This window comes from Drosophila ficusphila, unplaced genomic scaffold (genome assembly GCF_018152265.1).
Source record: "Drosophila ficusphila isolate 14025-0441.05 unplaced genomic scaffold, ASM1815226v1 contig_106, whole genome shotgun sequence".
In the NCBI taxonomy this organism is placed as follows: Eukaryota; Metazoa; Arthropoda; class Insecta; order Diptera; family Drosophilidae; genus Drosophila; species Drosophila ficusphila.
This window is the reverse complement of record NW_025063993.1, coordinates 13,894,143-13,919,184: the sequence shown is the minus strand read 5'-3', so window position 1 is coordinate 13,919,184 and position 25,042 is coordinate 13,894,143. Positions and strand designations below refer to the sequence as shown.

At 41.8% G+C, this 25,042-nt stretch overlaps 7 protein-coding genes across 20 annotated transcripts in view; 4 read left to right on the top strand and 3 right to left on the bottom strand.

Annotated features, from left to right (window-relative positions):
- The first annotated feature begins 106 nt into the window (after window positions 1–106).
- On the top strand, window positions 107–1,304 carry LOC108087576. Its single transcript, XM_017185007.1, has 2 exons — window positions 107–206; window positions 270–1,304. The coding sequence occupies exons 1-2, from the start codon at window positions 119–121 to the stop codon at window positions 1,229–1,231; spliced, it is 1,050 nt and encodes a 349-aa protein (XP_017040496.1). The 5' UTR covers window positions 107–118; the 3' UTR covers window positions 1,232–1,304.
- Window positions 1,195–4,077, bottom strand: LOC108087575 (nibrin). Its single transcript, XM_017185006.1, has 5 exons — window positions 3,988–4,077; window positions 3,113–3,925; window positions 1,575–3,058; window positions 1,423–1,516; window positions 1,195–1,362 (listed from the first exon to the last, which is right to left on the bottom strand). Exons 1-4 carry the CDS (start codon window positions 4,004–4,006, stop codon window positions 1,436–1,438), a joined length of 2,397 nt encoding a protein of 798 aa, XP_017040495.1. The 5' UTR covers window positions 4,007–4,077; the 3' UTR covers window positions 1,195–1,362; window positions 1,423–1,435.
- A 198-nt stretch (window positions 4,078–4,275) lies between these two features.
- On the top strand, window positions 4,276–7,500 carry LOC108087562 (integrator complex subunit 7). Its single transcript, XM_017184989.1, has 2 exons — window positions 4,276–5,845; window positions 5,901–7,500. The coding sequence occupies exons 1-2, from the start codon at window positions 4,376–4,378 to the stop codon at window positions 7,434–7,436; spliced, it is 3,006 nt and encodes a 1,001-aa protein (XP_017040478.1). The 5' UTR covers window positions 4,276–4,375; the 3' UTR covers window positions 7,437–7,500.
- A 312-nt stretch (window positions 7,501–7,812) lies between these two features.
- On the top strand, window positions 7,813–10,400 carry LOC108087565 (N-alpha-acetyltransferase 60). 2 transcript variants are annotated; one of them, XM_017184994.2, is made up of 6 exons: window positions 7,813–8,392; window positions 8,582–8,702; window positions 8,773–8,937; window positions 9,001–9,221; window positions 9,291–9,401; window positions 9,500–10,400. In XM_017184994.2, exons 1-6 carry the CDS (start codon window positions 8,376–8,378, stop codon window positions 9,630–9,632), a joined length of 768 nt encoding a protein of 255 aa, XP_017040483.1. In that variant the 5' UTR covers window positions 7,813–8,375; the 3' UTR covers window positions 9,633–10,400. The 2 variants fall into 2 exon arrangements, with proteins under 2 accessions (XP_017040483.1, XP_017040482.1); XM_017184993.2 differs by having other exon boundaries at window positions 8,773–9,221.
- Window positions 10,401–10,827: 427 nt separating this feature from the next.
- On the top strand, window positions 10,828–12,395 carry LOC108087489 (ATP synthase subunit b, mitochondrial). The gene is made up of 3 exons (XM_017184878.2): window positions 10,828–10,948; window positions 11,175–11,503; window positions 11,900–12,395. Exons 1-3 carry the CDS (start codon window positions 10,921–10,923, stop codon window positions 12,272–12,274), a joined length of 732 nt encoding a protein of 243 aa, XP_017040367.1. The 5' UTR covers window positions 10,828–10,920; the 3' UTR covers window positions 12,275–12,395.
- Window positions 12,294–15,153, bottom strand: LOC108087488 (insulin-like growth factor-binding protein complex acid labile subunit). The gene is made up of 3 exons (XM_017184876.2): window positions 14,815–15,153; window positions 14,277–14,683; window positions 12,294–13,674 (listed from the first exon to the last, which is right to left on the bottom strand). The coding sequence occupies exons 1-3, from the start codon at window positions 15,029–15,031 to the stop codon at window positions 12,640–12,642; spliced, it is 1,659 nt and encodes a 552-aa protein (XP_017040365.1). The 5' UTR covers window positions 15,032–15,153; the 3' UTR covers window positions 12,294–12,639.
- An 80-nt stretch (window positions 15,154–15,233) lies between these two features.
- LOC108087486 overlaps window positions 15,234–25,042 on the bottom strand; it is a 31,892-nt gene continuing 22,083 nt past the window's right edge. For 2 of the 13 annotated variants that reach the window (XM_017184863.2, XM_017184868.2), the window contains 6 exons: window positions 21,172–21,601; window positions 19,770–19,793; window positions 19,485–19,652; window positions 18,480–18,623; window positions 18,307–18,344; window positions 15,234–16,501 (listed from right to left, as the gene is read on the bottom strand). In XM_017184863.2, the coding sequence (XP_017040352.1) occupies window positions 15,964–16,501; window positions 18,307–18,344; window positions 18,480–18,623; window positions 19,485–19,652; window positions 19,770–19,793; window positions 21,172–21,601 (1,342 nt within the window). In that variant the 3' untranslated portion in view covers window positions 15,234–15,963. Of the gene's footprint in view, window positions 16,502–17,022; window positions 17,032–17,075; window positions 17,338–18,306; window positions 18,345–18,479; window positions 18,624–19,484; window positions 19,653–19,769; window positions 19,794–21,171; window positions 21,602–25,042 lie in introns of those variants that run through there. The other 11 variants (XM_017184865.2, XM_017184875.2, XM_017184866.2 and 8 more) reach the window with 9 other exon arrangements.

Here is a 25,042-nt window from a genome sequence, read left to right as displayed (position 1 = left end):
AAGCATTACATTAAACAAAATATTAAATTCTAGACATTCTAAAAAAGCCAAATCTAGCTATTAGAAACCACAACACTGCTGTAACAATTCTTCTGTTTACCTTTTTCCGAATCGCAGCATGGCTACGGATAATCTGTATTTTTGGAATGAATTTGAGTTAAAACAACCGCCCTTGGTAACTCTTCAAGTAGAGGACACTGGTTTTGGTAGGTGGCAATCGTTGGCAATCAAAACTCTTACTCTTAACAAGTTTTCTTTCTTCAAAATAGCCAAAAGTGTGTTTGTGGTTATCAACAGGTTCCTGCAACAGTTGTCCGAACCCGACGCCATGGAGTTCGATGAAACAGCGGCCTTGATTGGGAGACTGATGGCTCGCAGGAAGAACTCCTTTCGGAACATGCCGGGATTCCGGTCTGTCTGTAAATTAAACTCCGCGCTGTGCCGCCTTCTCCGTTTGGATTTGGCCAGGGATCTGCAGCAGTTTCGTGGTGCTCTGCCGGATGTCTGCGATGAAAATCTGGGCGGAGCCATGCCCACGAGGAGCAACTTTGAGTTTATTTTGGTGCGCCTGATGGGCTTCTATCATCTTCACGAGCGGATCAGGGAATGTTGCCATGCGGCAGCCTCATATTTTACCAAACTCCTGCGCAACAACTTCTTCATGGAGTTTACCACTTTGCTTATTGCAGCCCTAGCCAAAATTAACAAACTGAGTTCCGCACAGGCCAGTAGATGTGCCAGTCTATATAACAAACTGCGCCCGCAAGTACCTCACTTCCCTCAGGTGGCAAAACACAAGTTTCTGAAGGAAAATCAAGAGCTACCTGCTAAATTAGAACTTATTAAGAACACACATAGTCAAGCAAAAGAAACCAATACTCCAACTTTGGTCTTGAAACCCAAAAAGGTAGTAACCAAACTGGAAAAAGCCAAATTGGAGGCCAAATCCGATGTGGGAACTATTGTTGAGAGAAAGGAGTCCCCTGCTCAAGCTGTAACCGAAGTCAAATTTAATGAAGAGGTTCTGGCCACCGTTGCGGATGCCCAGAAATTTATTGCCCGCGAATCGAAGGCTAGACAACAGACTCCAGTTCCCGAAAGCTGTTTAACTAAGAAAATACCCAAACACGAGTGGCTAGGCGCCCAGACGCTTTTTCAGCGTAAATTGTCGAAGGATCCCGCAAAAGCGTTAAGCATATTTCGCAAATTTATTGTAAGCAAAATAAAGTAAACTTTTACATAGGCAAAAACAAACTTGTATACAAATAACAAGAAGACATTTAATTAAAGACAGGTCACCGTGATGTCCATTGTTCTTCCTGTCCATAGTTCTTAAAATAGTCGAGGATAAGGATTGTTATTCTGAAAGGAGGTGCAAAATCACTTTAACACATGAACCTTCTTCATTATTTCAATAAGAACCTTGGCCAACATTTTAAAGACAGGTCACCATGCCGTCTACTAGCTGCATACTCTTCAAACCCACAATGCGTCGCTGTGGATGAGGATTGTTTGTCTAAAAAGAGATTCAAAATCAGTTGAAAATAAATGTCTTTCATTATTCAATTACGCACCTTGACAAAGGTTTTAAAGTTCTTGCGTCCGCTGTACTTGCTCACAGAAATATTGATAGAAGCATCTACTTCCTCTTGAGAGCGTTTGATGATGGTAAGGTTGCACATGCGCACCTGAATGCTGTCTTTCATGGCCGCCAGCCACTTTTCCTCATCGGGATCCGCCTTAATGGAGTTTTCCAGCTTGTCTTCTGTTTTTATCTCGGGTTCGATAGTATCATGAAGCCTGCTACACGATAACCAACCACTGACGTCCACTTTTTTGGGCATTTCCTTGCGTTGCACAACCACGTACTTAGATTTTGTCTTTGCTTCTGAATCCGGCTGAAAGGGTTCAGTCAGCACGGAGTCCTGGTCAACAGGATCGCTTGCTTTTTCCGAGTTAAAATTAAACAAGCCATCCGTGGAATCTTCGTGGTTATCCTTATTCTCATTATGCTTTTTCTTTTTGCTGCTGGCAAAGTTAAAGACATTTTCATTGTCGTCGCTGTCGCTTTCGTTTAGCGGTTGCAATCGCAAACGCTTTTGGGGTTGTGTTTGCGATTGAGACAGTAACTGAGATTTTGATGCTGATTCATGCGATTGTGATTTTTCCAGAAAGTTGATTACACTAATTCTTTCTAGTGGCTTTCCCGCTGACTTTGGCTCAGTTTGCTTTTGTGAAGTACTCCGTGAAGTTGTTTCCGGCTGTTGGTTGGTAATATTTGTGGCCACTGGTTTGGTATTGAGGCGTGGCGATGTCCTGACAACTGCAGGAGCTTCTAGTTTCTTTCTTTTTTCGCTTCGATCTGCCGTTTCTTTTGCTTTCACAGAATTTTCGCTCTCCTCATCAGAAGAGTCTACAAAATATATGGGCTTGACCCGCTTTGACGTTCGTTTATTTTGATCTGGAATAGGCACTGGTGGTTTAACAGCTTCCTGTTCAGACGTGGCCTTGCTTTGTCTTGTCATGCGTTTACTTGAAGTTGGCTTATCTGCTTCCTCCTCATCTTCAATCGCCTTGCTTCTCCTAGTCACAGGCTTAATTGGTGCTGCAGCTTCCTCTTCATCAGAGGAGTCCACAAGGATGGCATTCTCTTCGTTTCTCTTTGGTTTTGCTTGGGGAACAGGCTTGGCTCGCTTTAAAGCTGCTTCCTGCTCCTCATCAGAAGAGTCAATTAAAGAATGACTTCGTTTACGCAAATAACTTTTAAGGGCTTCCGTTGCAGGTTTGGAAGACACCTCCTGCATACTAGAGGCATCCGATTCGGGTACCACTAGTTCTGAAATGGCAGAGCCACTGGATTGGGCCGAATGACGTTCCGTGTTGGGCACTATTATCGAAGAATTAAAAACCATCGATGATGTTACTGACTCAGTAGAAGGTAACGATTCGTTGATCAACATGTGTGCTGGGTTGCAGAACTCCTTGATCGAGCAATGCAGCAATGCCATACCAATCTCATACTCCTGGATAACACGTCTGCCACTTTGCTCCAGGATTTCTAAAAGAAATGTTTAATTAATGGTGTTGGTGTTAACATTACTTCCAAGCCTACCTTGTATACTATTTATTGATTCAGTGGCCTGCGACTGAGTGGAAGGTACATATTGTATAACTATCACATCGTTCTTTGTTAGGAACGTCTTTCGTACACCAGAAGCAAGATCCTTGCAGGCTGCCCCAGCTTTCTGCACAACTGATCCGTACATTTCAAAGTGTTTGCGATTCATGAAGACAAAGGTCTTGCCGGCAAACAGACGAGTGCGTTCGGGACGCCAGGTAACATCCATATTGCTGGGCTGGTAATCCTCCGGCTGTGGCCAGCCCTCCTTGACATGAATGCTCTGCGCTGAATGGAGCATTTTCCTCCAGTAGGCGAAGGTGACAATGGGTTTGTTTTCGAGCAGAGCGTGTAGAAGCTTCACCGTTACCGAAGCTTCGTTCATGGTGAGATGGGTGCACTCATCAGTATAGTTTGGACTCACAGTTCCGCCCATAGGCCGAAGCATCTCTTCGAGTTCTTGAATTTCAGGTCGTGTTAAAGCAGACACAGCGGTGATCAATTCAAGTTGGGACACCTGCCAAATGCTTGTGTTTGCGCCAAATCGCACTCGAATTCCCACTTGCAACTGAGTTATTGTTTTGGCGGCCACTTTTCGGGGCTTTTGGGAATTCCTTGGGAAAATAAAGGTTCCGTATCTAGAGCCCAGATCCTCCATTTGCAGGATGTCTTCATCGTCTTCTTTAGCAAGGTGAAACTGCACATGATTGCGACTTATACTGAGATCCTGGGACACGATCAAATCCGTGGATTGACGTCCAACGGTGTAAACATTTTTAGTGGGCAACAGAACAAACTTTTCGTCATCTGTGAAGAGAAATAGAATTGTTGTTAAACAGCTAATGGTGTTTATTTTAGTTTAAACAAACCTTTTGTTAAAACAAACATTATTTCAAAACGAACACGGCACGAAATTCCTTACAGTGTGACCTTTTCTGATGATGAATAAAAATAAATAATATGGCAAATGATAATATCAAATTTGGGATAAATATTTATACGTTAACAGGGCTATTTAATTAACGATGACAATTTAAAATTTGTGTAGGCTGCTTTTCTGTGTATTATATTCAAAAAATCCCGCTTCTAACAAATTTTTTACAATGAACGAAATGCCCTTATTGCACCGTTCCCTGTGATTGGAAAGTTAGCAAGAAGAAGCATACGCAGCCGGTTTGTTTTTGTGTCGATTCTTGCAACAAAAACTGATAAATCCATTTATTTACCCGGTAAATGTGAGCTAAGACACCTGTAATCATGGCTCACTTAACCGGCACCCGCGTCAGCACGTTTAATGAGAGTTTTCTCAACGAAAATGAGCACGATTCCAATGCGGTGCTTATGGAATTGGACAAGGGATTGCGGAGCGCCAAGCAAGGAATCCAATGCGAGGCTATTGTCCGTTTCCCTCGGCTCTTCGAAAAGTATCCCTTTCCGATCCTCATAAACTCGTCCTTTATAAAACTGGCCGAGTTCTTCGTCAGCGGATCGAATCTCCTGCGATTTTGGGTGCTTCGCGTTTGCCAGCAGAGCGAAAATCATCTGGACAAGATTCTCAATATCGACAACTTTGTGCGTCGCATCTTTATGGTGATGCACTCCAACGATCCGGTGGCTCGAGCCCTGCTCTTACGCACTTTGGGCGCCGTCTCCCGGGTGATCCCCGAAAAGCAACAGGTGCACCATGCCATTCGGCGTGCTTTGGATAGCCATGACACCGTGGAGGTGGAGGCGGCCATCTACGCCAGCAGCTGTTTTGCCGCCCAGTCCAGTTCGTTTGCCATCAGCATGTGTGCCAAGATCTCGGACATGATTGAATCGCTGCAGGTGCCTGTGCCGATGAAGCTGCTCCTCATTCCCGTCCTGCGGCACATGCATCACGAGGCCACCACAGCGGCGCTGGTCAGCAGGCTGTGCATGGATCTGCTACCCAAGTATCCGGCACAGAGTTTCGTGGTGGCCATCATAGACACCCTAACACAGTTATCTTCCCGCACATTGGTGGGAGTACCTGGTCAACTGGATGTTCTGCTGGATTTCATGCAGGACTTAAGGACACCGGTGCGCATTCAAGTCCTGCGCTCTTTTAACGAACTTGCCGGTCGGCAGAGTGTCCATGCCTGGCCCAAACCGGCTATTGGAGCGCTCATTGGCCGATTTGAGTCTTGTACGAACTCCCAGGAGCAGTTCCTCTTCCTCTCCATTCTGCTGAAGCTAAGCGAGTGCCCACTCACCTGCCAGCAGCTGCTTCGTGAGCATCGCGAGGCCTTGCTTCGCCTGTGCATCCAGTGCATCAGCAAATTGGATGACTACACCACTGCCACTCAAGCTATGGCTGTGCTCTCTGTCCTCGTGGCGTTCGGTCTGAAGAAGAAAACCAGCGGCGAGCAGGTGGGGGATATTCTGCACATGGTTAACCTTCACATGGAAGGACTGCTTCTCTGCACCGCCAAAAGAGCAGAGTGCACCCGGGATTTGCGTAGGGTGTTAACCTACGGCATAAGGATTACCCAAGCTAACGCCGAATTTGGAACCTCCTTTATCGAAATCGTAACCAATACCCTGGGCGATAAGATGGCCTACCCTCCGGCAAATGCGGAGCTCATGTGCGAGGCGCTAGTCGGTCTCTGTGAGCACTTTCAGCTGCGCAAGTATGCCTTTTCCACGGCAGAAGATTTGATAGGAGATGACAATGCCATGGACACCGATGAACCGCCCCCTGTGAAGGTAACTGCTGTCTTTAAACCTAAACTAAACATCAGCTAAAGGTATTTATTTTCAGGTAAATCCCATGCTGGCTCGTTTGCCTCTCATCTTGCACAAACTAAACACCATCATCGACCAGGAGAACTGCGATCAGCAATTGAGAACAGTGGAAATCCTCAGTGCTTTGGTACTTCAGACCACAATGGGCTGTTATCTGCCCCAAAAGGTGGTGCAGTGCTTTGAGAAGTGCCTTGGCAGGCTCAACTGCTGGACATTGTACAGAATAGCACGCACGGCGAGTCGCTATGGTCACCACTATGTGGCTGCTCACATTTACACGCAAGTTTCGCAGATTGTGATCAGCGATCATATGCATTATTTTCTGGTCGCCTTGTCGCAGATCTCGCAGGCAGAATGCATCCTCAACTATGGCTTGGAGTACGCCTACATGCGGGATAATTATGCACCAAAGGCAGCGCCGGAACCTTTGTTGCCGCTCATGAAACGTTTGGAGATGGCCAGTAATCTTTACCAGCAGGCACTGGCCAGCTTAAGAGCTTGTTCATCGCCCCAGCACCCATGCACATTTCAGTTGGAGTATCTTAAGATTAGGGCACAGTTTCTGCAGACTCTCCACCTCGCAGTGACCGTAAAGAATGCCCAGGTTATTGTGCCTCCTCCTGCGATTGCTGGAAGTCTGGCTCAGAACTCTCGGGATTACTTACAGAAGTTTGGTCATGTTACGAATCAGTTGCGCAAACTGGTCAAGGCTTTAAAAGCCTGCGAGGAAACTTACGCCAGACTCTACAAGTCGTCCTTTGATGCGGATCATGTGACGTTGGAGTTCCTCGAAGTGGCTGAATTTCAATGTGCATTGTTTGCTCACATCATTGAATCCATTTGCTATGCCACGCCACCGGAACCTCCCGTTTTCCTGACCACTGGAGATCATCCGGAAACGCGCTACTTTGCGGCTAGTTGTCAGCGCATGGAACAGATGCAGAAGAACCTTCCCCAGGAGCCATCTAATGCCAAGACCATTAGCAATCGGCATTTGGATGTCATTATTGCACAGATAGAGATCATAACGAAGACGCCGCTTTGCCTGCCGCGCTACTTCTTCCAGATCCTGCAGTCCACGCAGATCAAGCTGTCGGTCAGTCCGCAGCCAAGGAGCGCCACCGAACCCGTGAATGTCCAGTCGGGCAGCAACCTGGTGATCAAGGTGGAGGGTGTACTGCAGCATTTTAGCAAGCAGCAGAAGCATTTCCGCCGCGTGGAGTCCGTGCAGTTGAGCCTCACCTCGCAGTTGATTACGCCGCCACCCCGATCCTCGCAAGAGTTGCCAAAACAGGGAACCAATGACACGGTGACCCTAAACCAGATTGTGAAACCGCAGCGCGATTTCCTTTCCGGCAGCTTCTTGCTGCCCATCTCCAGTGGCGGGCACTTCCAGGTGACGCTGGAAACATTTGTGGTGGATGAGAACGGGATCACCTGGTGCACGGGACCCAAGTCGTCAATGGTGGTGAGGGTGCTGGAGGATCCCACCAAACAGGGAGCACCAGCGCCCAGCACTTCCCAAGCGGTGGGGCAAACCAGGAGGTTTTAAACCATTAATACATAGTTTTTAGAATGAAATATATGTTTAATTAAAGAAGACAATTTTAAGATGAAATATTTATTAAAATATTTTCTTCAAAATACAAATTCTTTTATTACAAATTTATTACTTGAAGAGGTGCATTACTTCATTCAATTTTTTAAGTTACAGTATAAAGTTGTTAATTCAATGTTTGTTTAATAATATAGTTCTTTCCGCTTTTTTTTTTTTTTTTAAAAAGTCTGTACTGACCTATACCTAAATTGATCTAAAAAACTAATTAAATCAAAAATCCAATCAGAATGATATTGCCGACACCTACAAATAACCTATATCACGATACTATCGCAGGTGGTTAGCCACCTCTACCGTTTGGTATATTTTAAAGGTCCAGCAACGGTCTCACTACTGCTGATTTGTTTTCATTAATTCTTTTTGGCGAATAAATTAGGACAAATGAGGCATCCTAGCGGAAGATGCGAATTGTGACCAGCGGGCCGAAGCAGCGACATGCGAGACCGACACTAGCGAATCACCATCACCTGGCCAGCGTTGTAAGGGATTCCCGGAAAGCCGTACACCTCGATCGAAACCTAAAACCAGTGGAGCTCCCGCAGTCGAGCAAGTGGTTCCTACATGTCCCCCCGCGCCGAGCGACACCCCTTCTCCAACACCTCGACCAGCCAATGTAAATTTTAATTGAATCCAATTGAGCGCACACCCGAAAAAGACGCACGCACCAAAACGAAGCCGCAAACCAAAAGCACTCAAAACGGAGGGCTCCGTTGGACAGAGAATCCGCGCTTAACCTGGTGCAATAAATGGACATAATTGCTCTAATTGGAGAGCAGAGCAGCAGCAGTAGCAGCAGCAGTGGCAGCAGCAGCAGCAGTGGCAGTGGGACTCGGATTGGGATTGGAGGAGGAGCACCCCCCGGACAATAGTAGGATGGCACAATTCACACTGTGAGTATATATATCTAGTTGGTTATCAGTCGGCAGTGCAGCACTTGGATTTCCTGCTTTTGCGACCGTTGTCAATGGGGGAGCTTTTGTTTATCTATTGACGGCGCTCGACGGCGGTATTATGCAAGTGAATTCGGTTGGAGGACTAATACATATAGATCATGAAACATTAACATACATTACGAGCAGCTACAACAAACACAGCGCGCCGCCCAGCAGCGATAGTACGCGCGTGGACTGCGAACACGTACCGCTATGCTCCATCAACGATGTGCAGCTAAGGTTTCTGGTGCCCGACGATCTCACGGAGGTGAGTATATGTCCCCCAATTGCCACATGCTAATCCCCATTTGCATCTTTATATCTATTAAATACTGTAGGTGCGCCAGCTGTGCCAAGAATGGTTTCCAATCGACTATCCACTATCATGGTATGAGGATATTACCTCAAGCACGCGCTTCTTTGCGCTGGCAGCTGTATATAATCTGGCCATAATTGGTTTAATCGTTGCCGAAATCAAACCCTATCGAAATGTCAACAAGGAGGTAATAGCCAATATGAGTGATAGTGATGAGTTGTACACCAGGCTGAGCGGTTTTCCCATGCAGGACAAGGGCATCCTGCCGGACTCGATGGGTCGATCCGCCGACGTTGGCTATATCCTGTCGCTGGGCGTCCATCGTTCGCATCGAAGAAATGGCATTGGATCGCTGCTGCTGGACGCGCTTATGAACCACCTGACAACGGCCGAGCGGCATTCGGTGAAGGCGATCTTCCTGCACACGCTGACCACGAATCAACCTGCCATATTTTTCTACGAAAAGAGAAGGTATCGTGGGGGAGGGGGTTCCTCATTTTGCGTGTGTTGGGTCTATTTAATCAAGTCTTCACCTTTCAGATTCACGCTTCACTCATTCCTGCCCTACTACTACAACATACGGGGCAAGGGCAAGGACGGGTTCACGTATGTGAACTACATAAACGGCGGCCATCCACCCTGGACACTATTATATCCTTTTTCAAAATGCCTCTACGGCCTTTCCTGTTTCGCTTTTCTCTTTATGATTTCGCTGTACTTTTGGTTGCCCTCTTAACTCTCCACTGCACAGATCACATCAAGCACTACGCGTCGAAGGCGCGGTACACCAGCAGCCTGTGTGCCTGGGTGGCAAATCGAGTCCAGCAGGTGGTGCGGTGGTTCTACCACAAGCTGCTCACCCGCTTTAACTTCATCGAGTAGATCGAATCGAGGAGGACTACAGCAGAACTGGCCAAGCATCCGCATCCTTCCGAGACACAAGCACTTTGATGATGGCAATGATAAGTGTGTGTGTTTGCATTATGTCATCCCGTCGAGCATAAACAAGCAAACATTTATATTGTACACTTGCACCCACTCACCACACCGACACACCTTCATTATAAATGTTAGGCAACACCTCCGCAAAATCATTACGTTTTTATACAGAAAAAAGAGAATGAGATCTAGCAAAGAACAACATCAAAGGCATAAGTTGAAAGTTGTAACATAATTCGATAAGTGTATTATTACGTTTTAAAAGATATCTATCTGTTCACTGCTGTAAATAGTCGTATGATGTTTTTGTTTGAACTGCTGTAACCGAGTGATTTTGGAATAATCCTTTCTGTAGCCCGTGTGTATGTTTTTTTCTTACGTTTTAAGTTCCACGCACAAGACAGTCATTTAGTTTAGCGACAACCAACAACAAAGATGCTCATGCTTTAATGCTTAATTTATGAAATCTGCACGTAAATAGCTTTGAACTGAGACCGAATTAATGTTATATGGCAAAAGAAAACCAGTTGAATACAATACCCAACCAACTACGAAAACAATATTCATTTGAAATTAAACTCTGTTCGCTGTTTCTATAGTATTTTGTAAAAGTATTTTAATGCATATTGTTTCGCCGCTAATTCTGATTACTTTAGGCACAATTTATCTAGCAAATTGTAATATTTTTAAAAATAAAAACTTGTAAAGTTATGAAGAGATTTTATTTGGTTTTAACCCTAAGAAATGTAATACTGGCTAAAAATTCATATTTATTTATAATTAACTTAACCTATTGAGATATAGATCTTTTGAACACATTTGATATTACAATTTAAAATGTAAAAAAATTAAATTTGATTAGTTTTAATAGTTTACTACTGCCAAAACATGATATTTTAAAAGACAAGCCAACAATTTTCCGAACGCAACATTTTCTATTTCTTATTTTAATCTTAAAATTTAAGTCAAAGAGAATATTTCACAGCAAATTTGTTTAAGAAATATAAAGTTAAAGAAAAATAAATGTTATAAACCAAAAAATGTTTTCTTTAATTTTGAATTTTATTTTAAATATATTTGAAATCAGAGCTCCTTGCCAGTGTTGTAAAACAGTACTGTCAAGTGTTCGCCTTTCAGTTGATCTGGCAACGCTCGACTAACCTGTCACTATTGTGAACTAGCAAAATCGGGGCAATTTAGTAGCATAAATTCGTCGCAACTGCCTGCAAAAATGTTCTCGAGAGCCGCTCTTCTTACAGGTAAACCCGAAAACCGTGTGAAAAGATTGGCCGACAATCGCTGAGCCTAGAACTAATATTGGGCAAGTGCAATTTCGCCCGCAAGCGACCGTGAAAAATGTTACGGCATTGCAAAGTCGGCGGACATCGTGGTTTATGTAATCACCCATCCGCAGTGTATACGTCAAAAAGGCATACTTTTCGCAAACTTAAGTTACGGCAAACTAATTGGGATGTGCACTTACAGCCCAGCGCCCGTTGACCGTGGCCGCAACCCGGACGGCCGCCGCTGCCGCCTCCCCCAGCGGAGCCGTCGAGCGCCGCCAGCGCCCCGAGCATCCCGGCAAGGTCCGTCTGGGATTCCTGCCCGAGGAGTGGTTCCAGTTCTTCTACAACAAGACCGGTGTGACCGGACCCTACACCTTCGGCGTGGGCCTGATCACCTATCTCTGCTCCAAGGAGATCTACGTCATGGAGCACGAGTACTACAGCGGTCTGTCCCTTGGCATCATGGCCGTCATCGCTGTCAAGAAGCTCGGACCAGTCATCGCCAAGTGGGCTGATGGAGAGATCGATGTGAGTAGAAATACACAAAAATGGTTTCGCAGTGGAGGTATCATTCTATGGAGAATTGTTCACCTAAGAATTTTGTGTTTTTAAAGTGCTTCCAGTTACTAAGTTGTTGAATATGAGATGAACCAATTTTAAGTGTATAGAGTAAAAAATTAAATTTTAATAGCTTATCAATTGATGAGTTCTAACTAGCTAAATCCAGATTGTGATTCTTTCTCGTTTTATATTGTATATGTAAATGTGTCAACAAAAAAAAAACATATTGTTAATTTGTAAAAGAAATCAAATGTTAACCATTTCCATAAAAACTGTGTTAAATTCAAATTGCAAATACAAGTTTTAAAAGAAAACCTCCCAATCCAAAAAAAAAACAATAATTAATTCTAATCTATTTCACAGAAAATCGAATCCGAGTGGAAGGAGGGCCGCGAGGCTGAGCTCAAGGTCCTGTCCGACGCCATCGAGGCCGAGAAGAAGGAGCAGTGGCGCGCCGATGGCGCCCTGCTGCTGATGGAGGCCAAGAAGGAGAACATTGCCTTGCAGCTGGAGGCCGCATTCCGCGAGCGCGCCATGAATGTCTACTCGGAGGTGAAGCGCCGCCTCGACTACCAGGTGGAGTGCCGCCACGTCGAGCGCCGTCTCAGCCAGAAGCACATGGTCAACTGGATCACCTCGAACGTGCTGGCCAGCATCTCGCCCCAGCAGGAGAAGGAGACCCTCAACAAGTGCATCGCCGACCTGAGCGCTCTGGCCCTGCGCGTCAAGTCTGCCTAAACGATTCGAGTTTTAGTTGTTTAATTGTAAATTAAAACCCATTCGAGACGCTGGAATCATGATTATGCCCGCAAGATGATAAAATCGATCCAATATATCTTCAAAACGCCCGTGTCCGAAACTATCTTCTTGTGTAATTTTGCGTTATATTTAAAATGTTTGTGTTAAAATTTAAGAGCGACTCCGGTGAGATTTTGAAAGCAGTTTTTATTGGGGATATATATAGCATAATATTGGGCTTAAAAACTGAAATTATAAGATAGTGGGAATCTTTTAGGCTTTTTAAAATTTGGCACCATTTAATTAATTGAATTGCACCCTTAGGAAAGTTGTCAAGATTATAAAGAATCTTAAAAATATATTTATCAGTCTTGTGCTGCACTGGCATCGTCTTCGAAGGCATCCGCCATGATTTGCTCTCCCTGGAAATCTCCCAGAATTCCCAGACGTCGTACTGCTTGAAGATTTTGAATGCAATAATCCACATTGGTCACTATGCAAAGGGGTCGTTCACCCTTATAGTAACCCGTGTTATCGCGCAGATAGACAACATCCCTGGTGGCCAACCAATGCTGTAGTTTTACGAAACAAGGACACTGCCAAGGATTTCCTTCGATTGAGACTCGTTTCAGATTGGGAAAGCTCACATTCACCTTGGACAGAAATGTTAGGCGGTTGTTGTCCACAAGGATCTCTTGGACGCTACTTAGGCTTTCCAGCACATCAAGATTGATCTCTTCCAGCAGATTGTGACCCAAATGCAGCTTTTGAAGGCGTCGCATGGGTGCAAACATTCGCACATCTAGGGATTTGAGTTCGTTGTGACCCAGTTTTAGGTACTCCAGAAAAGGCAGCGAAGAGAAGGCCAGTGGATGCAATTGCTTCATATGATTGCCATTCAGGTTTAGTCTCCGCATGCGTGACAAGGTGTTGCTGCCAAAGATCTGCTCTTCCAGGAACTCCAGGTTATTGTAGGACAAATCCAAAGTATCCAGGTTCACGAGGGCAGCAAACGTACCCGACTTGATTTCCAAGATGGCATTATACTGCAAATACAACTTGCGTAGCGATCCTAAACCCACAAAGTGACCAGGACTTAGGCTGGCTATGCTGTTCCTGGACACATCTAGCATTTGCAACCTGGCCAGAACCCGAAATTGATTGTCGAACAGCAGACGGATGCGATTCACGGATAAATCTAACTGTTGTAGGTGAACCACATAATTTTGAATCGCTCCGAAAACATTTGGACGCAGTGCATCCAGGGCGTTCCTTGAGAGGTTTAGTATTCGAAGTTGGCTGAGTGGTTGAAAAGTATCCTGGCCAATGGAGTTCAATCTGTTGTCGCTGAGCTGCAGCTCCAAAAGGCCATGGAGTCCACGAAAGGCATTCACATCCAGCTGAAAAAAAGATTGTTAAAGAAGAAGTTAAAATACTGCAAGTCTAATGTACTATAATATTTTAAAATGGTTTTTGTTTTTATTCTTTTGTAATCTGAATCATATTCTAAAATCATTACTGAATTTTTTTAATATATCCCGCCTTTTTTTGTCTCTAGAAATTTGTTTACATTTTCGCAGTGTGAGATAAGATGATTGCAAATATTTCGATCAGCTTCAAATTTAGAATCCATTCTCTCACTTTTCAACGTTTACTATTGTCATATGTACATTTTCAATCAAAAACGTTTTCAATAGGTAAACAAATAATCTTCAACTGCTATTTTACAAGTCTGCTTAAAGTCAAAGATCACCGCGATCAATTTAACATCTAAATTGAAAATCCGACTAAGCACACAGGAAGTATTTAAGTTCGCTGCGGTTAACTGGCGATATTAAAATAAATCTGAGCTGATCAACAGAGTTTATGTACACAAGAACACAAACAAAATTAAAAAAGCAATATTTTTTCTTAAAAATTTTTCTATTAAAGTTTATACTTTAAAAAGAAAAGTTCTCAGTGAACGATTGTAGTAAATTTATTGCCCGCTTAGTCAACTCACCTGAGCCAGTTGGTTGTTATTTAAAATCAATTCCTGCAGTTGCGGACAGACTCCGAAAGTGGCATTAACCAATCGATTGTGGCCCAGTTCGAGGCGATTGAGTAGCGGCATGTGGGGCAGATCGCATTGCTTCAAGGCATTATGCGAAAAATTCGCATAAATCAGCTTCCTCAGATTGCCAAAAAAGTCCCGGTCCAGAAGCTCCATTTGATTGTGGCTTAAATCGATCCGCTGAAGCGCTGAGTCAACCGCAAAGTGGTTTCCCTGCATTTCGGACAGACCGCAACCACTGAGGTTCAGATACCGCAGGTTGGGCAGAATGGAAAAGCCACTCGTGTGAAGATTTATTGGAGCTGCTGAAGTTAGGTCTAGTTCCACCAAGTTGGCTAAGTGCTCTGCATTTTCACCTTCAAGTGTTTTAATAACATATAATTCATATGTCTTCGTTTCAATTAAAAGTTATATTGATATTATATATTTTTCTTATTTTATATTTTCCTTGATTTATGATTTATTAATCCTTGCTGGGTCACCTTACCTGATCCCACCTCTAGTTCAGTTTGCACATTTCGTACGGACAGAGTATGCCAATTTTCTGCCCCCAAATCCACCAGATCCTGTAGGGAAGCCACCTCGTTGCACTGGAAGTTCCGCCAACCGATGGGCTGGCACAGATCGGCGCCATCCAGAAAGGGAATTCCCCCGCAGAGGAACCACAGAAAAAGCGGCACAACCCAATTGGCAGTGGGCAACATTCCTGCTCCAGAGTTCAAGCCAAACTGAGGATCCGCGAACTACAGCAGAATGCGAATGAAAATGCAAATCCAGTTTGTAAGCGAGGGAAGATCGGGGAGCATTAGGAAGTGTAAGCCGGTTTGGAACGTCATCATTGGGGATCTTGGCCAGAGGCCGGCCACTCATCAGCTGTGAAATGTTTCCAAATCAAACACACGCTTGTTTATCTTTCTCTATTGATAGGTACTTTCTATAACTCTTTAATAGTGGTTTTACATAAAGTATACGTTATATAATATGGGGTTATTACTTGACGATTATTGTGCTCTTGAAGAAAAAATATTCTTTTTGCTCTTATTAATGATTCCTCTTCCAGCGAGAGTGGTTTAGACATTTATCATAGCTCATATTGTACAAATTACAGGAAAATTGAAATTAAGAAAAACTCACTAACTTAGACACTAAAACTTAAGCAAAAACAAGTAACAATCAAAATTTACTAAGATCTATTTTAGATTATACATATATAATATAAAGAGTATATACCACTAAACGCACAGTTTAAAGATTTGTGCTTGTGGGCATTTCATTTGGAGGCTCTTGAAAATGCGCAGATTGGCGATATCATATATCATGGCTAACAAAATATGGTTTGAAAGCCAAAAGAGACGGTTAAATTTAGTTAAACATTATATTGAAGCAATGGATATACATATATGGAGATATTTAAAGTACATTCCTTACAAGCAAATATTTTACTAAACTGGTTTTCCAATCAAGAGCTCTTGGCTAAGATGCAAATATACGTTAACCGCTTACATTTAATTAAGATCTTGTACTAGGTCTATTTTGTTTTCACAATTATGGTTTCTGTTGTTTAGAGCGCTGTTTTCCCAGAAGACTTGCGACGGCAAATTAGATGGATTCACAAAACTGAAAACTGGTATCTAAATCAGACTATAGTTACGGTTGGGTTTGTCATCTTGTTGCTGTTGTACAACGGCTGATAATGTGCACTTGACCCGTTCTTAACGCTCTGACAGCCATTCGGATAGCGCATTTTGACCACGTTCGGATTTTGGCTTAGCGAAGATGTCGAGGAGGATAACGACGATGATGATAGCGATCCGGTCGATGACTTATTTTGCAGCGGCAGTGCCTCGCCAATTAGCGTTATCCTCACCGGCTTGTAGGCGTTGCCATTGGGCGTGGTCATCGGGGCGGGTGTATCCCATCCGATCGAGGATCGTCTTTGGGTATCGGGAAAAGCCGCCGCCAGCTGCTGATTGTAGTTGGTCAGCGTGGTGGAGATGATCGTGTGCCGGCGGGTCTGGCTGAGAGCTGGGCAGGATTTCTCCTTGCTCTGCAGCTGCTGCTGGTTGCTCGGGTTGCTCTGGTGATGGCGGATTATCGTGGTGGCTGCCAGCGTGGAATCGTGCAGTTGGAGCGTCGGAAAGTGCGTGGTATAACTGGTATATTCGGGCTTACTTCTGCGAACAGATAGATCAGGATTAGTGGAAAGTATAGGAAGTATACATTGTTTTTTTATAAGGAACCATTAACTTTGCCCATGCCATTTAAGTTTAGTTTTGGTAGAGAAGATGGGAACTGCTTTGCAAAGTTATCCAAAATTTATAGTAGGTATATTATATATATTTATTTGTATGATTTTAATTTTATGTTTTTAGGGGAAATTTTATTACGATATTGTTTAAATGGTTGCTTCTTTACAACGTTGCGATGTATTTAATAAACTTTTAGTAAGGTAAAAAATCGAGTCGAAAGGAGTATGATTTCTAATTTGTTGAAATTGTAATAAATATAATCTTATGCAAATAGAATTCAAGATGCAAAAATATTGAAAAAATCCCCAAGAAGCGGTAATCAGAACTGTCACTCGATAAGAATTTGTGTGATTCACAACCCATATAAATCATGAAGGTTCTTCACCGCTTTCGACCCATCCCATCTTCTCCACATATTCTAGGTTATTTATTTTAGTTTGCATTACCTTGGGACTCTATTTAATTGCCGCATGCAATTAAAACGTTTCACAAACAGTGTTAAATTTTCAGTGACAAATTAGTAACGACTTAAAGCTAAAGTTAGTAACTGAGATATCTTAGATATATTAAAGCTTAGGTAGTTATCATTCAGTTATGGTTTAGTAAATACTTTCGGGAACTTAGTGTTTCAAGTGCAAGAGTTACAGTTATCCATACAGTTATAGCTTATGTGTAGTATACATATAAGATTGATGGCACAGAGCACAATGATGGCTAGGATGAAATCACAAAATAGTACCTGTTGCTCCCCAAATTGTAGTCTAAATATCGGTTTGTTAGAGATAAGAAAGGATTGTGTGTGTTCGTGTTTTAAATTCCATGGGAGCATTTCAGAGGCGGGTGTGGAAGAAAGAAATTCAGATGGGTTAATCGGAGCGGGATTTTAAATTAGAAATTCCACCTCCTGTTGCTGCCGCCGAACGTTGGGGTTGCAGATTTCAGCTTTCAGCTCGAGCTACTGCAGAATCGGCCCTAATTAGACTGCTCCAATTGCAATTGCTGCCATTAACGTCAAGAGCCGGCAAAAAAGTGGCCAACTGATTTGCATGCCAGCGGAGCGTGAAGCCAGCTGAAACCGATTCCAGCAGCAGCAGCAGCAGCAGCAACAGCTAACAGCAACTTGCAACACCAACTGGCCAACAGCAACTACACAACAATAAATCAGTTTCTTTTAAATGCAAACAGCAGGAATAACAAAAATGAAGCACTCAATTTATGAAGCATTGAATTCAATAAAATAAATGTTGCTAATAAAGAAGGAAATTTTTTATTTATTAAACAAAAATAGTAATATTTGTTAAGTTCAGAAAAAATATAATGATTATTCGATTGCTACAAATTTTTAAGGAAATAAATATATAAACATTGAAAAGTAGTTCATACAGATCAATTCTATTATGATCAATTAATTATGAACAGATTACAAATCAAATACCAAACCCATGCAATTTCTCCTTATGTTTCTCTTTAATAACTTTAGAAATATTATCTCCCAGTGCATTAATTTTAACGAACAGCAACAGTCGGCATCGTTTTGTATTAGTTTTGTTAGTTTGCGAACGCGCAGCTGCGGTTGATGAAAAGCCCCCCGAAAAAATTACAAGTATTACACAAAATTACCAAAACACATGAAATGCAACGAAACAAAAATAGCGGATAAATAATGCAGTAAGAGAGTAAGAGTACAAGGTATATGGCCAAAATCGAAACAAACATGAAAGTTTGCCTACCTGGACAAACCCTCGGCACCAATGGCAAGTGGTCGTGTCTGTGAAAGTGGAATCGGAATTGAAATAGTCGATAGCTTTCGGTTAGTCAATGTTGTGCAAACACATATGATCGGTAGGAGATATATCTCTCCATATATATATATATAAGCATATATACAGTGGCCGAAACTTACCCGCTCCGTTTGGGTGGCCATGCTGATGAGCTCCTTGCCCGGATCTCCGCCGCCAATGGAAGCCTTCTGCCTCTTCTCGGCCTCCAGTTGCTCGATGAGATCGCGCTGCAGGCGGATGGTCCGATCACGATCGTCCACTTGACCCTGGTGGAGCAGAGGAGGATTGGGGGAATCGGGGGGAGAAACCAAAGATCAGTAAATGTCAGTTCACTCTTGTGGAGCGAGGCATGAAAGGTCACTAGTGGTTATAGTAGGTCTAAGCCAAAGAGTGTGAAAATCATATCTATGTAGGTAAAACGCTATCTTGGCTTAGTTTTTGGCTTTTTCAGACAGTCATGCTTTGATTAGTTTTTATATTGCAAGTGCTTCTCTTCTCTGGTTTACTAAATATTGAAGCCAATTTTCTTTATCTGAATCAAAGCATACTTTCAACACAACAGCTAAAAATTTACAGAAACCATTTTAACAATGTATATTTTTAAGGAGTGTAAAGTAGTTTAATAAGTCTTAAAACAAACTAATCAAATGAGCAGATGAGATCCTAAAAATCACTAAATATTTATTATTAAAAGATATATATATTTTTTAAATTTTACATTCGTTATTTTTCTGCACATTTGATTAATTATTCTTAAAAAACTTAATCGGGTTTTTGTGTACTCTGTGTTCTGTGGCAAGTCAAAGTGCGAAATTAACGTTTGATATTATATTTATCAACATAAAACTATAGCAGTATTTATATAGATGATATGTATAGTTTTAAAGATTTACAATAAGCATAAGTAAGTAGTCTTCATGATTGGATATGTGACATGCTACATAGAGTAAGTATCCATGTATCTAATAAACATTAAAGAACAACAGCGAGAGTAAAAATGCGATAGAAAAGTCTTTTCCTGCTTTTCCGAATCAATCGGTTTGTGACCCAGTTTTTTTTTTTTTTTTGGTTTGGTTGTGTTTCTCCCGGCTTAACGAGCAAACGAAATGCAAAAAACGTGCAAATACCTGAAGGTAAACCACCTGTCTACGTAGATCGGATAGCTCCTGAAGCGGATCCTCCGTCGTGGACGAAGTGAGACTGGCCAGATCGATGTCATTCAGCTGCTTGCTGTCCAATCCGCAGGCGGCGAACAGCTGAACGTTGTCGTTCTCGAAAGGATTGAGCGTTTCCGTCTGCAAAGATTCGTGGCAATAATAATAAAAACCAGTAGGTTACTTTCCATTCATCATTTTCTTAGAGATTGCCTGGGGCAATGAATAAATAAAGTCGAACCAAAGACAGCGACGTACCCGCTTTAAATCAAAATCTGGCTCCTAGCAGTTTTGCAAGTGAATGTTGAGTGCAGGTGATGTGGGTGTGCCATGGAAATGTAGGGAAAGAAAAGTGCATTCGTGAGGAAAATTATGATCGTACTTAAAAAAAACAAATTGGGTATAATAACTTAAAGTTTTTTTTTAACAAATTTAACACAAATTTGCCATTAACAAAACGTAAAACAAGTTGTAATAACAGTTTGCGGAAGATAAAACAAGGCAACGTTTGCCTTAAGGGGGGCTTCTCATGTAACATGCCAAAAAGTAGTGGTTTTTTGGGAATTTTTTTCACTTGGAAAATGAAAACTTACACGAATAATTTTTTGCACATATTTGAAGACATGTTTAAAGTATGAGAAAAACATTTTTTGAAAATTCTAAAAAACAAAATGGCGGACTTATTCAAGGTCGCGTGTGGCTCGACGCGGCTGAGGGACTTATTGCGGTACAGTGTGGAGCAAAAAGTTTTCATCTGAAAAAAACAAAAAAATTTTTTTTGTATGCAGCAAGGTTCAAACGAGTGCGTGAATGTCAGCCACTTCAAAAAATTCGATTTTAAAATATTGAAATCACGTCTTGAAAAAAAAGTGCCATTTTTTCGTCTTTTTTTTGCTGAATTGGGCTGAAAAGTGTATAAAATAACTTTTTTTCACAATTTCAGATATTCACGCACTCGTTCAATGTATAATCTGCAAAACACTTTTTAGAAATCAAAAATCGGTTCAGTAGTTTTTCCGTAATCGTGTACCGCGTTTTTTAAAACATAGATTTGAGAAAACACGATTTAAAGTTTTGAGTTAGTGTGGGTCTTGAACTGGAGCGCGCTCGTTCAATCACTTATATTTTCCATAATATTGAGAGTTGAGTTATAAAACTTCGGGAATATACTCTCAAGACGTTATTCTATCGATTTATGAAAAAAAAAAATTTCGATTTTTTTTTAAATTTTACATGAGAAGCCCCCCTTAAAAAAAATAATAAAATTACAAAACTTGTTTTATTTAGAAAAAAAGATATAAAATTGTTTAATTTATGTAATGCTACTTGAAAGTGAAGTTATGTTCATTGCATTTATCGCAGGGTATAACTATCTTTAGTAATTTATTGTTAACTCAAAAAAAGTTAATGAATTTTATTACAAATTTGATTTTTTTCAAATAAAAGTTGCATTCAGATATAAAGGGTGATAAAATGTTGTATTTGAGTTAATGATTATTTGCGTTTTGAATGTTTCTTGGTAATTATCATAAATATGTATATTTAACCATAGAAGTTGAAATGTGTTAAAAACAATTAATGCAATTTTTGCTTAAATAAATAATCTACTGTTTTCTGGTATCAAAAGAAAGTAAGTTAAATTTTGTTGTTCACCACTGACCTCCTGGAGTATTCGCCGCAATCGCAGCAGCTGCTTCTTGAACTGCAGCACATCCTGGATCATCGCATTGCGGAAGGACTTGTCATACAACATCAGATCGTCCGACGAGCTGTGCAGCTCGCCTCCGCACCGGTGACTGGTGGTTCCCGGTGATGCACTTGCTCCACCGCCTGCTCCCGCTGCAGATGCCGCTCCGGATCCACCCAATCCCAGGTGCTGCTGCTGCAGATGCCGCTGGCGGGGCAGACTGGCCGTGGAGCCGGAGGATGCCCTTGAGTTGGCCGTGCTTCTCTTCCTGGCAGCAGCGGCCGCCGAAGCTCCGCCACTGTGGTTCGACCTCAAACTGTTATCGGAATCGTTGCCGGCGAGCTGTGGGTCCTGTAGACGCGAGCGGTTCAGCAATCTGGTGGCTCGTGCGGGCAGCTGGGCGCTGTAAAAAAGTTTATAATTAATTAACATACAACAAATAATACCATAAATATAAATAATTAAAGAGAAATAGCCAAAGAGTGCCTGTGATATGTTTCGTTGGCCTGTGGCGCACTGCTGGCCATAAAATTGGCAGCATAGTGGTAATGGTGGATATGCCGCTGTTTGATGGCCATCGGTGAGCTGGTTCGCTGGCTGCTCCCCAGGAATCGGTTTTCCGAGGTCTTCAAATCGGTCCGGACCCGTCGCACTCCGCTGGGTGAGGATTTGCTGGCGGTTTTACTGGCGGATTCACTCGCCTTCGACATCGTCCAAACTGACAAATCGAATTTCTTGGGTCGTCGCTTGGAGCTCAGTGCTCCATGTTGTTGCTCTGCGACAATGACACAATCACGTCATGCGCAGACCACCAACAGCTGTGTGGAGACTTTGTAGAAAAATACCCAGCGACCCCATTACACTCAGCCAATTTGGGAATTTCGTTGTGACCAATTTATTATAGTAAGCCACATTACACATTAGCATAAGCTAAATCTTATGCATTCTTTGACAGATACTAACACATTATATGACTTTTAATGACATAATATTAATTATTATGAGAAATTAAGTTCATTCTCTGCTTGAAAAAATACAAAACTTCATTTGAAGTTTAATTTCTGATAATACGATTTTAATTTAGAATAAGGAGTACATAAAATGGCATTTTCGGTAAATGACCTAAAACCAGCACTTAAAAGCCCATAACTTTTCTTAAGGATGTCCGATTCTGGATAGGTATATCTCAAAATGCTTGTGACATAGTCCTTCAAGAAGCTGCATCATTAGTTTTTATTCGATTTTTGGGTCGATTTTTATCATGTTTTTATGATGAGAATAAAGAGTTTCTTTCATTGAATTTTAGCATTGCGAAAGTTGCAATATATTGTTATATTTAGTTTAGGAAGCTTAAGACATTGCTGAAAAGTAAGTACATATTTTAAAAGATATAATTTAAATTGGCCAAGTGTAGAGTAAACGCAGGGGTGAGTCTCGTAATTATTTAGCGAGCTTCAATTAACGCGGTCGCAATGAAAGTGAAATGAAATGCCATTGATTAGGGCTGGTCGAAGGAACTCCGACCGGCGGTTGTCAATGGGCAATTAAGATAGGTGGATGGGGGGAAGGGGGTCAGGTGGCGGGGTAACCTGCACGACACGAATGCTGGAAATAAATCCACAGACGCGGCTGCCTTTCAGCTGGTGAAAGTCAACTGTTGCGTGTTGCAGTCACCCAAGTTACGAGGTGAAAAAGGGGGGAATTCGGTTTCGGGGGAGGAGGGCTCTTACACATGCGCAGTGTTTTAAATTTTACGCCATAATTTAAACAAACTGTTGAAAAACGCATCGAAAGCAGACAAAAGAAAACGCCATTCAATAGTTAGCTCATTCGATTATTCACGGCTGTATCCAAAGGTTAATGGCTAATGGATTGAGGGCCTACCATAATACCCGCAATTATTACGATATTTCGGTTAGTGGATCCATTACGACGCAGAAATTAATTCGAGCATCTCACGGATTTGTGAGACTTTTCCTCCGGTAAGTTAATTATCGGAGTTCAGATGGCTAAGTTCCAAGTTCCAAGAGTAATTGGCCCCAGGGAACTGGCACATCAGCAATTTGAATATTTGAGTCTGCGAACTTTGCTTATGGCCGCATTAAGATGATCGCGAATTGCACGAAATGGACTGTGAACAATTTTCAGCTCATCTGGAGCGGCGATGAAAGTACGAAAACATCTTTTATTGTTAAGGGGTCCCCTTCTATTTTTACAGTTAGATGATGGGCTTGTCGGCGCTATAAAGGTTCTCATCACCTTTTCACTTTAATTAAAATCAAATTCCCTGCTCAGCGGGTTTTGATTGCATCTGGTAAGAAAGATTGGGTCAGATGATATAAATTGATTTATTTTGATTGGGAAGTGCTGTTGTGTAATTTTGTTTGTTTAAATTATCCAATCATGATTTTTTTGTTTTTAAACTAAGATGAAAACTATACAAATTATTTTTGGTACTATAAACATTTTTATTTAACAATTATTATAGATTATTTAAGAAGGTCTTTTGTTAAAAGTTATTTTAATTAGTTACATTTTAGCTATACAAAAGTTTTCTCTGCCAAAACCAAAACACAATGCCCATTGTTAACATTTAATAAACAACTTTGGCTAATTTCTGATACAAGCAAAGCGGAGGCAAAAGTTCAAATAAATTCACTCGAGTGTTGCCAAACAAAAAGCAATTAAAGTGTACATTATGTCCAAACCATAAAACACAAAATACACTCATACACTTTCCCAAAGCCCACACACAACCACTGAGCTAGCAAAATTCCACATGTTTGCGGGTTTCGCACGCCAACTTTATGCGGTTTTTGTACCACGAATATGAATGCAGAAATCCGACCCGAAGAGATCCACCGAAATCAAAACAATACGAGTACTTTGCACAACTCAATTCAGCAAAACTCAGCAGGCGACAGTGCCGGATATTTCGTACTCAAAGCCAAAAGCAAAAAACAAAACCGATTGTCAGACGACAAAATGTCTGTCATTGCAACAAGTGCAGCAAATGGATTTATATGTACGAGGAAATATCAGCAGGGAAGTGGAAAAGGGGAAGCCAAAAGATTTTCGGATTATTATTGCCATATTTCACTGTGTGATTACTTTGAAGCTTGTAATAATTAAGCCTATAATTGCATAAATGTATTATTCAACTATATTATAATCTCTATTACTTTCGAAATGTTCATGTTTAGGAGATCTTAAAAGTGAATAATAATTTTATAATTTATATGTTTCAAAAACATTATCAAGCTTTATTGCTGTTTGCATATCAGATCACATATTTTATTGCTTTGCCATTTCTGGATCACAACCTTAATATACTTTTATTTCCAATTCCGATAAGAATGATATCTAATAGTGTCGTATTTAAAGTATATGTAAATGTCATAGAAACTCATTTACCTCGAAATTTGGTAGCAAGATCTAGATAAGGCAGTTGACCGTTTTCGTATTCCAAATTATTGTGCTACGTGACGGACGTTTAAGCACATAATTGTTTCGCCGGATGATAAGGTTTTCCAAAAACTGAACAGCGACCCCTTGACAATTCCCCAATGGCTACGCACCTGCTTTTCAGCTACCTTTCCACACATTTAGTACAAATGTGTCTCATTTGTGACTGCACACGCGCCACTGCCAACGGCAACTGCTGCTAACTTGGCTCACTTGTTCAGCGGCAACAGTTAGTTGCAAACAGACAGCAGGCAACAGTCAACATTCAACAATGACAAGCAATCACAATCAAACAGCGATCCGTGGGGCAGAGGCGTTGACATCCACTACTCGAACTTCACTTCCCAACGGTACTTATCAATTTGTGCGGCAAAACGTC

Bases quoted from the DNA above. Each gene is read 5' to 3' on its own strand.
- LOC108087565 (XM_017184993.2), top strand. The intron at 8,703-8,772 runs GTGAGTATATGT...TAAATACTGTAG, and splicing joins TGCCCGACGATCTCACGGAG to GTGCGCCAGCTGTGCCAAGA. The intron at 9,222-9,290 runs GTATCGTGGGGG...TTCACCTTTCAG, and splicing joins TTTTTCTACGAAAAGAGAAG to ATTCACGCTTCACTCATTCC.
- LOC108087562 (XM_017184989.1), top strand. From the start codon at position 4,376: ATGGCTCACTTAACCGGCACCCGCGTCAGCACGTTTAATGAGAGTTTT. The intron at 5,846-5,900 runs GTAACTGCTGTC...ATTTATTTTCAG, and splicing joins ATGAACCGCCCCCTGTGAAG to GTAAATCCCATGCTGGCTCG.
- LOC108087488 (XM_017184876.2), bottom strand. From the start codon at position 15,031: ATGTTGCCCACTGCCAATTGGGTTGTGCCGCTTTTTCTGTGGTTCCTC. The intron at 14,684-14,814 runs GTAAGGTGACCC...AAACACTTGAAG, and splicing joins TGAACTAGAGGTGGGATCAG to GTGAAAATGCAGAGCACTTA. The intron at 13,675-14,276 runs GTGAGTTGACTA...TCTTTTTTTCAG, and splicing joins ATAACAACCAACTGGCTCAG to CTGGATGTGAATGCCTTTCG.
- LOC108087489 (XM_017184878.2), top strand. From the start codon at position 10,921: ATGTTCTCGAGAGCCGCTCTTCTTACAG. The intron at 10,949-11,174 runs GTAAACCCGAAA...GTGCACTTACAG, and splicing joins GAGAGCCGCTCTTCTTACAG to CCCAGCGCCCGTTGACCGTG. The intron at 11,504-11,899 runs GTGAGTAGAAAT...TCTATTTCACAG, and splicing joins GGGCTGATGGAGAGATCGAT to AAAATCGAATCCGAGTGGAA.
- LOC108087575 (XM_017185006.1), bottom strand. The intron at 3,059-3,112 runs GTAGGCTTGGAA...CATTTCTTTTAG, and splicing joins ATCAATAAATAGTATACAAG to AAATCCTGGAGCAAAGTGGC. The intron at 1,517-1,574 runs GTGCGTAATTGA...ATCTCTTTTTAG, and splicing joins ACTTTAAAACCTTTGTCAAG to ACAAACAATCCTCATCCACA.
- LOC108087576 (XM_017185007.1), top strand. From the start codon at position 119: ATGGCTACGGATAATCTGTATTTTTGGAATGAATTTGAGTTAAAACAA. The intron at 207-269 runs GTAGGTGGCAAT...TCTTCAAAATAG, and splicing joins AGTAGAGGACACTGGTTTTG to CCAAAAGTGTGTTTGTGGTT.